At 50.0% G+C, this 13,018-nt stretch overlaps 1 protein-coding gene across 2 annotated transcripts in view; it reads left to right on the top strand.

Moving 5' to 3' along the window:
- Positions 1-485: 485 nt before the first annotated feature.
- The window catches only part of TGM4 (transglutaminase 4), a 29,980-nt gene continuing 17,447 nt past the window's right edge, over positions 486-13,018 (top strand). The window contains exons 1-5 of one of the 2 annotated variants that reach the window (XM_054481254.2): positions 486-659; positions 2,851-2,957; positions 5,768-5,897; positions 8,742-8,860; positions 12,171-12,278. In XM_054481254.2, coding sequence (XP_054337229.2) covers positions 8,747-8,860; positions 12,171-12,278 — 222 coding nt within the window. In that variant the 5' untranslated portion in view covers positions 486-659; positions 2,851-2,957; positions 5,768-5,897; positions 8,742-8,746. The remainder of the gene's footprint in view (positions 660-2,850; positions 2,958-5,767; positions 5,898-8,741; positions 8,861-12,170; positions 12,279-13,018) is intronic. The other variant, XM_054481255.1, reaches the window with a different exon arrangement.

The following is a 13,018-nucleotide window of genomic DNA, read 5'->3' as shown; positions in this document are numbered from 1 at the left end:
ATCCCAGGGCTCATCTATTCCCTCCTCAGTTTGCCCGCTCCCCTCTTTCCCTTCAGCTTTTGTGTTGATTGACGGAGAACACCCTGGCACCAGCTTTGTTCCTGAGGCCATGTCTGCAGAGAGGGGGAGTTGGGGTGGGAACCTTGCCTAACAGCCACTCAGACTCACCCTGAGACTCAGTTTCCTCACCTGTAAGATGGGCGTGCACTTACCTATTTTGCGGGGTTACATGACTAAGCACTTGAGTCCACTGCTCTCAGCTCATCCCCATGTAATCCCACAAGGTAGGTACGTGCACACCAATCTTACAGGTGAGGAAACTGAGTCTCAGACAGATTCATAGCCAGCCGGAAGTGGAGCAGGGATGCCCGACTCTAAAGCCCAGCTCCACCTCAACACACTGTCAGATTTTGAACCCAGAAGGAGGTGATCAGGGAATAAACATTCTCTGTGCTCTCTTTCCACATGTGCTGTGTTGCTGACAGAGCTGCAAGTTCTCCACGTTGACTTCTTGAAGCAGGAGAACGCCGTTTCTCACCACACGTGGGAGTTCCAAACGAGCAGTCCTGTGTTCCGGCGAGGGCAGGTGTTTCACCTGCGGCTGGTGCTGAACCAGCCCCTACAATCTTACCACCAACTGAAACTGGAATTCAGCACAGGTGAAGCCTCGGGGCCCTACTCATGGGGCTTTGGGGAGGGACCACAAGGGTCTCTGGATGCTGGAGTGGCCCTTTCTGGTCAGTCTGAGCCAGGAGTGCCTTACCCTCCCTGATCCCCAGTTTCTCCGTCTGTAACGTGGGAATAATAGCGGGTGTGATGAGAATAGAATGGGAAGCTCAGTCAGGACCTGGCACATAGTGAGGCTCTGATTCCTTGGCTAAGCAGGGGAGGGGCTGGAGCAGAGAGAGGAGGTGACTCAGTGGGCATCTGCCGTGGTGGGGTCTGGAACATTTTCTAGAGATGAATCATAGGACTGAGGTGTGCTGATGCCATAGCTGGGTGGGCTGGAGGCAAGCCAATAATGATTAAAATATCATATTTTGGTTGCAAAGATAATAGGAAATGGCTCATGTATTTGTTATAGCTAGGTAAATATATATGCATAAGTACAACTAGGGGAACAGAGAAAATGTATTAGATTTTGTGACAGGTGGTGGGATAATGGAGGAGGGTCTTACTTCTTTAATGTTGTTTTTAAGTTTTAAAAATAGATCAAGTAAGCTGGGCATGGCAGCTCATGCCTGTAATCCCAGCATTTTGGGAGGCCAAGGCAGGCAGATCACCTGAGGTCAGGAGTTCGAGACCAGCCTGGCCAACATGGTGAAACCCCGTCTCTACTAAAAATACAAAAATTAGCTGGGCATAGTGGCAGGTGCCTGTAATCCCAGCTATTCGGGAGGCTGAGCTAGGAGAATTGCTTGAACCTGGGAGGTGGAGGTTGCAGGGAGGCAAGATAGTGTCATTGCACTTCATCCTGGTGACAAGAGTGAAACTCCGTCTCAAAAAAAATTAGATCAGGTAGATCTACTTTACAAGATGGCATACAATAGCACTTCCTGGGAGAGCGCTCCTTTTGCTCCTTCTCTGAGTAAACAAGAGGCTTAGGGTCTCCTCCAATGTGCTGGTGGAGATCAGTCAGAACAGCCTCCATTCCCTTCATCCAAGATGAAATAAGCACCTACTGTGTGCCATGTCATGAGCTACCTGCTCAACACATGGACTGGGACCGTGCTGTTGCTGACTTCAGTGACTTTATAGTATCCCTGGATCCATGTGCATTCCCTCACCCAAAATTTCCTGAGCACTTGCCACATGCCAGGTGTTGCACTGAGCACTCTCCCTGTATGATGTAGTGTGACTCACTCACTCAACAAATGTTTGTTGAGTACCTACTCTGTGCCAGGGAACCCACAGGTAAAGCGGTTCCTGCCTCCTAGACTTGACTGTACTAGCAGAGAGAGCAATAAACAAACAAAAGTGCAAGATAATTTCAGACAGGGCCAAATATGATGAAGAAACCAAAAACAAGAGGCTCCTCCAGCAAGAGAGAAAGCAGCAGGTCAAGGCGGGGCTGACTCTGTTGGTGCTGACTCTGTCAGGGTTGGAAGAGCTTCCCTGGGAAGTGACCCTGCTAAGACCCACGTCCCGCCGTGTGAAGAGCTGAGAGCAGGGTGTTCCCAGCCATGAGCACGGCAAGTGCCAGGGCCCTGAGGAGACAACACTTGTGTCACATGCTCTTTATCATGAGCTAACTCTCTGGGGACCAGAAACCCAGTCATGACAGTGGGGGAAGTGGGGAGTTGGGGAGAAGCCTCACTGAGGGCCACCTGTGGGCTATGGAAAAAGGTTGGATTTGATTCTAATAGTCCCTGGAGCTCATGACATAACCTGACCGACCTTTCAAACAAGATCCTGCAACAGCTTGCAGGGTAGGCGGTGGCATCTGCCTCCTCCAGACGAGAAGGGTGAAGGTTAAGCAGTTCCCCTGCATTACGTGGAGTGAACAAGCTTGTGGGTCTGTTGCATGAGCCAGCAGGGTTAAACAAATGGTAACTCGAATGAGTATGTGACAGAAGCAGGAGCTCTAGGGAGACCTGGATCTGATGGGTAAAAAGGGAGGATGTGGAGAGGAGGCAGGAAGCTCATCTAAATTGAACAGAAAACTAAAACTGGACATGTGGGGCAGAGGGAGGCCCCTGCAGAATTAGAGGGGCTGGAGCCAGGAGACAAATGAGCCTGGAAAGGAGGGGTGGGGGCTCTGTGAGTGCGCAGTAGGTGGGCCCGAACCAGGGGAGATTGTCTTGGGGGTGCCCCATGGCTGGACCAATGTTTTCCTTTGGGTGTCTCCAGGGCCAAATCCTAGCCTCGCCAAACACACCCTGGTGGTGCTCGACCCGAGGACGCCCTCGGACCACTACAACTGGCAGGCAACCCTTCAAAATGAATCTGGCAAAGAGGTGAGCACCCACCAGGCTGGCGGGTGGGCTGGCTGGCTTCTGGTGGAATGCTCCTAATGTGAGCAGCCCCTATCCCCTTCCTCACCTGTCAGCTGGTAACGTGGTTTAAAGCCATCCACAGCAGAGCATGATAGAGGGGCCATGGCTCCAAATGTCTGTTTCCCCACTCAGCCTCCTCCAAGCACACAGTATCTCTGTGGGCAAACCTCCTACATGTCACCCTTCCTCTTTCCATTTCAAAGGGAACAATGTTCACTGGAGGACATGAGCGGAGAAAAGTACATAAAAATAACCCATGGTTCCACCAACTAAGTTACCCATCCTTCCTTCCAGGCTTTTTCTGTGTCATGGTCAAATACAAAATGGGGGTCCATCTCATGCTTCACTCACTTGACAAGACCTAATGGATGTTTCCCACAGTGGCTTCTGCCCAAGTGTGTGGCTTACGGTGGCCGGTTTTCCACCCTTTTGGGGAGCACTGGGTGTTTACAGTTGTCTCCAATCTTCCAGTGTTGTAAAGAACCATCTCTCAGCCAGATCTTTGCACTGGCTTATGGATATTTCCTTGGGCTAAATTCCTAGAAGTTTAATGCTAGGCTAATGCCATGATTTAAAAATGGCAATTACATTGGGTTTTTGTAGAAGCAGAATCTGCTGGTGGAAATGAGATGAATGGGCCAGCTGCTGCTGGAATCCTCCCTAGTGCCCCGGCCTCTTCCTTCCTCTCTCTCCCATCCAGATCCCAGACTCTCAACCCCAATTTTGCATTTGAGTGTTTTTCAGGGTATCATGAAAATCTTTCCCGAGGTGGGCATGGGTTGTGGGCAGGAGCTGCATTTCTTTACTCAAAAAGTGTTATTTTAAAAGTTTTTTTTTTAATTGACATATAACACACATAAAAGACACAAATCTTAATGGTTTGCACAATGAATTTTTACATATGAATACAGCCGTGGGACCACCAGCCAGATCAAGGTGAAGGCCATTTCCTGCACCCTGGAAGGCTGGTTCTCCTGTGCTCCATTGTAATGAACAGTGAGGGCACAACCTCCTCCCTCTTGCCACAAGAGGGGTGTGGGGAGTTAGCCTTGTGGATTCTGGAGTTGTAGCACAGTGAGTTTGATCCCAGCTCCACCTCTTGGGCTACCTCTGTGAACCTCAGTTTCCCCACCAGCAAAATAATGACAAACATTTATATATATTAGCTCATTTAATTTTCACAATGCTCCCACAAAGAAGGGGGGAGCCTGTTATCATTCCAAATTTTTAAACAAGAAAACTGAGGCACAGGAGAGGTTAAGTAACCCGCCAAGGTCATACAGCCAGTAAGAGGTAGAGCTGGCCAGCCTGGGCAACTAGGGCTACCCCATCTCTACTAAAAAAAAAAAAAACAAAAAAAACCCAGGAGTGATGGTGGGCACATGTAGTTCTAGCTAGTTGGGAGGCTTAGGTGGGAGAATCACTTGACCCCAGGAGTTCAATGCTGCAGTGGCACTCAAGGCTACTTCTGCCATCGCCAGCACTGGCTTCTCTCCAGAGGGTGCTGGACATCTTCTTGCAGCCTCAAATGTGGCACATACTATGTCAACACTTTTCCACACCTGCCCTTTCTCCTGGGGCCTTCCTGAAGTCAAAAGCCATCAGATGCCCATGCTAGAAGCCAATTGCACTCCAGCCTGGGTGACAGAGAAGGACTCTGTCTCAAAAAAAAAAAGGCGGAGGAGGGGGGGGAGAGTAGACCTGGGATTTGAACTGAGAGCCTATTGCTCCTATGAGTTATAATAATAAGCATCTCATGGGAGGATCTTGGACCACAAATGGAAGTGTATTATGACAAGGAAGAGAATTATTATTCTTGGTACCATTGTGGCTACAGCAATATTGATGTATCCTAATTATCTCTCCAGCTATTATTTATCCTAAAAGGCTGGATAAAGGCCTGGACGCCCTTGGACCACTGGCCCTCTGGGACTCTGGCTGCCTGTATTCCAAGAGAAAGGTGTTTTTTTGCTCCAAAAGACAGCTGACATTTAACCTTTCCCCTGAAGTTCCAGGCACTGGGCTAGGCACCTGTATTAGTCCATTCTTGTACTACTCTACTACTCTAAAGAATACCTGAGACTGGGTAATTTATAAAGGAAAGAAGTTTAATTGACTTACAGTTCCACATGGCTGGGGACACCTCAGGAAACTTACAATCACAGCAGAAGAGGAAGTAGGCACATTTTACGTGGTAGCAGGTGAGAGCGAGCGAGAAAGAGCAGGGGAAACTGCCTTATAAAACCATCAGATCTCATGAGAACTCACTGACTATCATGAGAACAGCATGGGGGAAACTGCCCCCATGATTCAATCACCTCCCACCAGGTCCCTCACTTAACATGTGGGGATTATGGGGATTACAATACGAGACAAGATTCGAGTGGGGACACAGAGCCAGCCGTGTCAGCACCTTATGTGTATTTTATCCACAGCATCTTCCCAACAAGCTGGAGATGGTATCACCTCCAGGCTGTGGTGAAGCGAGTGGTAAAGGGAGTGGATCTCAGGGAGGTGAAAATGCCCAGTCTGTCCAGGGCCCTTGCAGGACGTGCCAAAACTTCATGCCGTATGCGGCTGCTTTTCTGTCTCATGCATCCTGCCCTTGCAGGGGCGCTCCTGGCTGTCCAGAGTCCTGACCATTCCTTGTCTCCAGGCTGGTTCCAGATGGGATGAGTTGGTAGGACTGATGGATTCTTCTGGGAAGCATTTGTAGGATTTGGGATCTGGCCAGAGGCGGAGATGTCCACCTGATCTTGTGGTTTGCTCAGGTCACAGTGGCTGTCACTAGTACCCCCAATGCCATCCTGGGCGAGTACCAACTAAATGTGAAAACCGGAAACCACATCCTTAAGTCTGAAGAAAACATCCTGTACCTTCTCTTCAACCCGTGGTGTAAAGGTATTGTGAATCTCAGGTCTGCTGGGGAGTGGCAGGTGACCCCGGCAAAACCTGCTATGTGCAATGCATAGTCTATGAGCTTTTGTTGCTCTCAAGGTACTTGCAAACTAGTTAAAGGGATGTGACCCAGGAACAGATCACGGACACCACTGGAGCGTTTTCTTTGTGACCAGGCCCCTTAGAATGGAGGTCCTTATTCCTGTTTCCACTTCTCCCCAGTCCCTTGCCCTGTCCCAGCTGGCTTCTGCCTCCACCACTGTACAGAGGCTGCCTTGGTGGGGGTGGGGAGGGGCCACCAAGGACTTCTTCCTTGCCAACTCCAGGTCAGGGCCTGAATTGTGGTTGGTTCCTCCCTTCTGCTCCCTTAGTTCTGTTCTGTTCTCTCCACTTCCTCATGTACCCAGCTCATTTCTTCCTGTGGCTACACTGGAGCCTTTATGTAAATGGTGCTCGAGGCTACTTCTGCCATCGCCAGCACTGGCTTCTCTCCAGAGGGTGCTGGACATCTTCTTGCAGCCTCAAATGCGGCACATTCTATGTCAACCCTTTCCACACCTGCCCTCCCTCCTGGGGCCTTCCTGAAGTCAAAAGCCAACAGGTACCCATGCTAGAAGCCAAGGAGCTCTTTTTTTTTTAACCTTTGTATTTGGGAATGATTTTGAGCTCACAGAAAAGTGGCAAAAATGATGTAATGAACAACCTATACCCTTTATCCAGGCTCACCTGTTGTTAACATTTTGCTCCATTTGCTTAATCATTTTCCCTCCCTCCCTCCTCCACACACACACACACACACACACACACACACTTTTCATTTTTGAACCATTTGAGAGTAAGTTACATATAAATTGGTTCTTTACAACCCTTACACCCTTCAATGTGTATTCCCTAAGAACAGGGATATTCTCTCATATAACCACAGTACAGTTATCAACTTCAGTAAATTAAGTGTTAGCAGCCGGGCGTGGTGGCTCACGCCTGTAATCCCAGCACTTTGGGAGGCCGAGGTGGGCACATCACGAGGTCGGGAGATCGAGACCATCCTGGCTAACGTGGTGAAACCCCATCTTTACTAAAAATACAAAAAAATTAGCCGGGCATGGTGGCGGGCGCCTGTATTCTCAGCTACTAGGGAGGCTGAGGCAGGAGAATGGCGTGAACCCGGGAGGCGGAACTTGCAGTGAGCCGAGATTGCACCACTGCACTCCAGCTCTGTCTCAAAAAAGGAAAAAAAAAAAAAAATAGGCCAGGCGCGGTGGCTCATGCCTGTAATCCCAGCACTTTGGGAGGCCAAGGCAGGCGGAACACAGGGTCAGGAGATCAAGACCATCCTGGCTAACATGGTGAAACCCCGTTTCTCCTAAAAATACAAAAAATTAGCTGGGTGTGGTGGCACGCACCTGTAATCCCAGCTACTTGGGAGGCTGAGGCAGGAGAATTGCTTGAACCCGGGAGGTGGAGGTTGTAGTGAGCCGAGATCACGCCACTGCACTCCAGCTTGGGCGACAGAGCGAGACTCTGTCTCAAAATAAATAAATAAAAATAAATAATTTTAAAAAATAAGTGTTAACGTAACACTTTCATGTACTATCTTTATTCCAGTTTGGTCACTTTTTTTTTAATTTTTTTTTTTTTTTGAGACAGAGTTTCACTGTTGTCGCCCAGGCTAGAGTGCAATGGCGTGATCTTGGCTCACTGCAGCCTCTGTCTCCTGGGTTTAAGCAATTCTCCTGCCTCAGCCTCCCAAGTAGCTGGGATTACAGGCACATGCCACCACACCCAGCTAATTTTTGTATTTTTAGTAGAGACAGGGTTTCGCCATGTTGGTCAGGCAAGTCTCGAACTCCTGACCTCAGGTGATCCACCTGCCTTGGCCTCCCAAAGTGCTGGGATTATAGGCATGAGGCACCGCACCCCGCCCGTCACTTGATTTTATCATGTACTTTATAGCATTGTTTTCCCTCCAGTACAGGATCCAATCTAGAGTCACATTTTGCATGTAGTTATGTTTCTTTACCTCCTTTAATCTGGAACAATTTCTTAGTCTTTCTTTGTCTTTTTTGACATATTTTTGAGGACTAGAAGTCCCCCTTTTGAACAGATCATTCGTCATTTGGATCTGTCTGATGATTCGTCATCTTTAGATTCAGGTTACGCAGTCCTTGCTGGATATTATGTAAACGACATGTCCTTCTTGGAAAATCACGTCTGGAGGCACACAATGTCTGCCTGCCCCTCACTGGGAATGTTAAATGTGATCATTTGGTCAAGGTGTTGTCCAGTTTTTCTGCTATATAATTACTATATTTTTCTTTGTAACGAGTAGTCTATGTGGACACATTTTAAGACCATCCAAACATCCTGATCCTTGATAAAATTCTCCACCCCTAGATTTAGCATCCACTGATGGTTCTTGCTTCAACCATTCTTCATTGTGATGGTTGCACAGTGATTTTCCAAGGCCAGCTCTCCACCATGTTTACCTGCTAGCCCCTAGCATTTCCTGTAGGCAGAGCCCTCCCTTCACCCCCACCTACCTCTCTCTCTCTCTACCATCTGTATGGACTCATGGGCTCTCTCTTTCTTTTCAGTGGCTTTTGATTCATCCTTTTCTTAACTCATGCTTAAATTGCTCCAGATTTTCCCAGGAGAAGTCCCCTACAGCTGGCTTGGGAAGTTCTTTTGGATACTTTCCCTCCCACTTACCTCCCTCCCCCAACATTGAGTATTCCAAGCCCCTCACAAAGACCTTGAAGCTCCCCCAGCACAGACAGTCACCAGTGGCAAGCCTGCCCCTGTCCCAGGGCAGAATATAACCTCTGTGGATGTGTGGTCTTGCTTCAGAGGACATGGTTTTCATGCCTGACGAGGACGAGCGCAAAGAGTACATCCTCAATGACACGGGCTGCCATTACGTGGGGGCTGCCAGAAGTATCAAATACAAACCCTGGAACTTTGGTCAGGTAATGATTTGTCATCCTGTGGCTGGACCAGGCCCCATCTGCTAGACCACCCTTTTAGCTGGGCAGTAGCCAGTAAAGGTTCTGGAGAAAGTGTTGTGAACCTCAGGTCAAACGCCAGCCTCATACATGTGAAACTTGGCCATAGAGGGTTGACCTGCCTGGGTTGCACAGATGGGTTGGAGTCCTGGGCAGAAGCCTTCCCACAAGGATCACCCATGGCCTTTCCCACCCACCCCAAGGCTCTCCCCCACCCCCCACGGCTCTCCCCCACCCCCCACGGCTCTCCCCCACCCCCCACGGCTCTCCCCCACCCCCCCACCCCCCGCCACGGCTCTCTCCCATCCCCCACGGCTCTCTCCCACCCCCCCACCCCCCGCCACGGCTCTCTCCCATCCCCCACGGCTCTCTCCCACCCCCCCACCCCCCGCCACGGCTCTCTCCCATCCCCCATGGCTATCTCCCACACCCCCCACCCCCCGCCACGGCTCTCTCCCATCCCCCATGGCTATCTCCCACCCCCCACCCCCCGCCACGGCTCTCTCCCACCCCCCACCCCCCGCCACGGCTCTCTCCCACCCCCCACCCCCTGCCACGGCTCTCTCCCACCCCCCACGGCTCTCTCCCACCCCCCCACCCCCCGCCACGGCTCTCTCCCATCCCCCACGGCTCTCTCCCACCCTCCCACCCCCCGCCACGGCTCTCTCCCACCCTCCCACCCCCCGCCACGGCTCTCTCCCACCCTCCCACCCCCCGCCACGGCTCTCTCCCACCCTCCCACCCCCCGCCACGGCTCTCTCCCACCCTCCCACCCCCCGCCACGGCTCTCTCCCATCCCCCATGGCTATCTCCCACCCCCCCACCCCCCGCCACGGCTCTCTCCCACCCTCCCACCCCCCGCCACGGCTCTCTCCCATCCCCCATGGCTATCTCCCACCCCCCCACCCCCCGCCACGGCTCTCTCCCACCCTCCATGGCTCTCTCTCATGCCAAACAGCTCTCTCCCACCCCCAACCTCCCAGTGTATTTACCAAAGAACCAAGCACTGTTACAAGGAAGCCCTGTTACAATTAGAATGTTGGCGTTGACAAAGAGCTTCTAAACGCGAGGGAGAGTTTTTTAGAGACTTGTATGGAGGCCTCTGCTGAGTGGAGGGCCAATGCCTTCGTGCAGCCATGAGGCAGAGAAGCTGGGGTGTGAGGATGCCAGACACCAGATGCTTCCCACCTCCTCTCCCCCCAGATTTGACAACAAAAAACTCCTGGGAAATGCCAGGCATTTAAAAACTCCTGGGAAATGCCAGGCATTTCACAGATGCTTGAGTTTCCCCTCCTCCCCCTGGGTCTGGACACCTAGGACAAGATGGAAGTAGGGACAAGGGAGGAAGGACTCCCAGCTGGCGAGGCTCCCACTGTGTGCTCTGTGCAAGGTGCGCCCTGAGCGCCCTCTCCACCCTCACTCATTCCTAGAAGGCCCTCAGCATCCTCTCCTTACACATGAGGACCAGAGGGAAATGAAATGGGAGGGAATAGTTGGCAAGGAGACAGCCAGACGAACTGCAGGAAGGGTAGGGAAGAAGGAATCACCTGAATCCTAGGGAGTTTCCCCTCTTAGAAAATCAAGGGGTGGGCTGGGCACGGTGGCTCACGCCTGTAATCCCAGCACTTTGGGAGGCCGAAGCAGGCAGATCATGAGGCCTGGAGATCGAGACCATCCTGGCTAACACAGTGAAACCCCGTCTCTACTAAAAATACAAAAAATTAGCCAGGCGTGGTGGCACGTGCCTGTAATCCCAGCTACTTGGGAGACTGAGGCAGGAGAATCACTTGAACCCGGGAGACGGAGGTTGCAGTGAGCCGAGATGGCGCCACTGTACTCCAGCCTGAGCGACAGAGTGAGACTCCATATTGAAAAAGAAAAAAAGAAAATCAAGGGGTGATTTTAAGAAGCCCAAAGAGTGACTGGGTATGGAGGCTCACACCTGTAATCTCAGCACTTTGGGAGGCCAAGGTGGGAGGATGGCTTGAGGCCAGGAGTTCAAGGCCAGCCTGGGCAACATAGGGAGACCTGGTCTCTACAAAAAATAAACAAATTAGCTGGGCACGGTAATGCATGCCTATAGTCCCAGGCAGAGCTGTGGGGAGGGGGACTGCAGCTGGAGAGGGAAGTGGGTGGATCACTTGAGTCCAGAAGGCTAAGGCTTCAGTGAGCAGTGATTGTGCCACTGTACTGTACCCTCTCTCAAAAAAATAAAAAATAAAAAAAAAATAAAAAGAACCTCAAAGAATTGTAACCACAAAACTCTCCCAGACTCCTTCTGGAACATAAACATTGTGGTCTATTCCTTTTATTTTGGTACTTTTCCCCTCAGGTTACAAAAGTAACACATGTACTTCAATTCTGTAAATATACAGATATTTACAGATAATTACAGATATTGAATCATCCAGTTTAGATGGTAGATTTTTTGGGATATAAATGATATCTTGATAAAATGGCTTACAGTAAATAGAATTTCAAAAGTAACGTGCTTATCACAAAAAACTTAGGAAATACAGAAATGTGGAAATAAAATTATTCATAACCTCCTCCCTCAGTGATAATGACTTAACATTTTAGTGTATTTTATTCTTTTATCTATTACTAAGGCTTACGTAGTTGTAATGCTATTTGTTCACAACTTTGTAGCCTGTTTTATTTATTTATTTATTTATTTTTATTATTATTATTTTTTTGAGACAGAGTTTTGCTCTTGTTGCCCAGGCTGGAGTGCAATGGCACGATCTTGGCTCACTGCAACCTCCGCCTCCTGGGTTCAAGCGATTCTCCTGCCGCAGCTTCCTGAGCAGCTGGGATTACAGGCTTGCACCACCATGCCCGGCTAATTTTGTATTTTTAGTAGAGACAGGGTTTCTCCATGTTGGTCAGGCTGGTCTTGAGCTCCCGACCTCCGGTGATCCACCCGCCTCCGCCTCCCAAAGTGTTGGGATTACAGGCGTGAGCCACCGCGCCCGGCCTGTTTCATTTATTTAACTTGATTACAAAGGAATTTTCCCCATGGTATAAAAACTGCTTATACTTCCTTTTAGTGGCTGCATGCTAGAGCTCTATAAACTTACTTAACCCTTGCCCTGTGGCCGGAGATTTAAATGGTTTCTAATTTTCAGTGCTGTGGTGGACTTTTTTATGAGACTACGGCAGGGGAGATGGGTTACGCTACAGGGTGGCTGTGACATGCAAATTAGATGGTATGTGTTAAGTTTCTGACACAGGGCAAAGTCTTAACTGCCTCTTTCTTCATTTCCCAAAATAGTTTGAGAAAAATGTCCTGGACTGCTGCATTTCCCTGCTGACTGAGAGCTCCCTCAAGCCCACAGATAGGAGGGACCCTGTGCTGGTGTGCAGGGCCATGTGTGCTATGGTAGGTATGGAAAGCCTGGGCTGATGCTGTCTTGTACTTGCCAATTGCTCAGCCTTTCTCTGTTTTTCCTCAGCTAAACTGTAAGCTCTTTGAAGTATACCACAGTGCTATGGCCAATCAGTTGTTCACAACTATTAAGAAATAGACATTGCTGAAATCTGTTCTGAGTGCAGGTTTTCTTTTTTTTTTTTTTTTTTTTTTTTTTTGAGACGGAGTCTCACTCTGTCACCCTGGCTGGAGTCCAGTGGCACGATCTTGGCTCACTGCAACCTCCACCCCTCCAGGTTTTAAGCAATTCTCTGCCTCAGCCTCTGGAGTAGCTGGGATCACAGGCGCGTGCCACCACGCCCAGCTAATTTTTTGTATTTTTAGTAGAGACAGGGTTTCACCATCTTGGCCAGGCTGGTCTTGAACTCCTGACCTCGTGATCCACCCGCCTCGGCCTCCCAAAGTGCTGGGATTACAGGCGTGAGCCACCGCGCCCGGCTTTCAAGTCAGACCTGAGTCTGAACCCCAGCCCTGCCACTTATGGGCTGACCTTAGGTGTAAATGGCTTCACCTGTCTGAGCCTCAGTTTCCCCATTTGCAAAATGATATTAATACAGAAGGTCCTCTTTCTACCTGCAAGCTGGGCTCCAGTTGGGTGAGCAAACTGTTGCAGTTCACTTGGGACTTTTCTGGTTTTAGCACTGAGAATACTGTGTTCCAGGAAACCCCTCAGTCTTGGGCAAACAGGATGG

The sequence above is a fragment of the Pongo pygmaeus genome, chromosome 2 (genome assembly GCF_028885625.2).
Source record: "Pongo pygmaeus isolate AG05252 chromosome 2, NHGRI_mPonPyg2-v2.0_pri, whole genome shotgun sequence".
Lineage (NCBI taxonomy): Eukaryota > Metazoa > Chordata > Mammalia > Primates > Hominidae > Pongo > Pongo pygmaeus.
The sequence above is the reverse complement of the archived record's forward strand: the minus strand, read 5'-3'. Positions and strand labels throughout refer to the sequence as shown.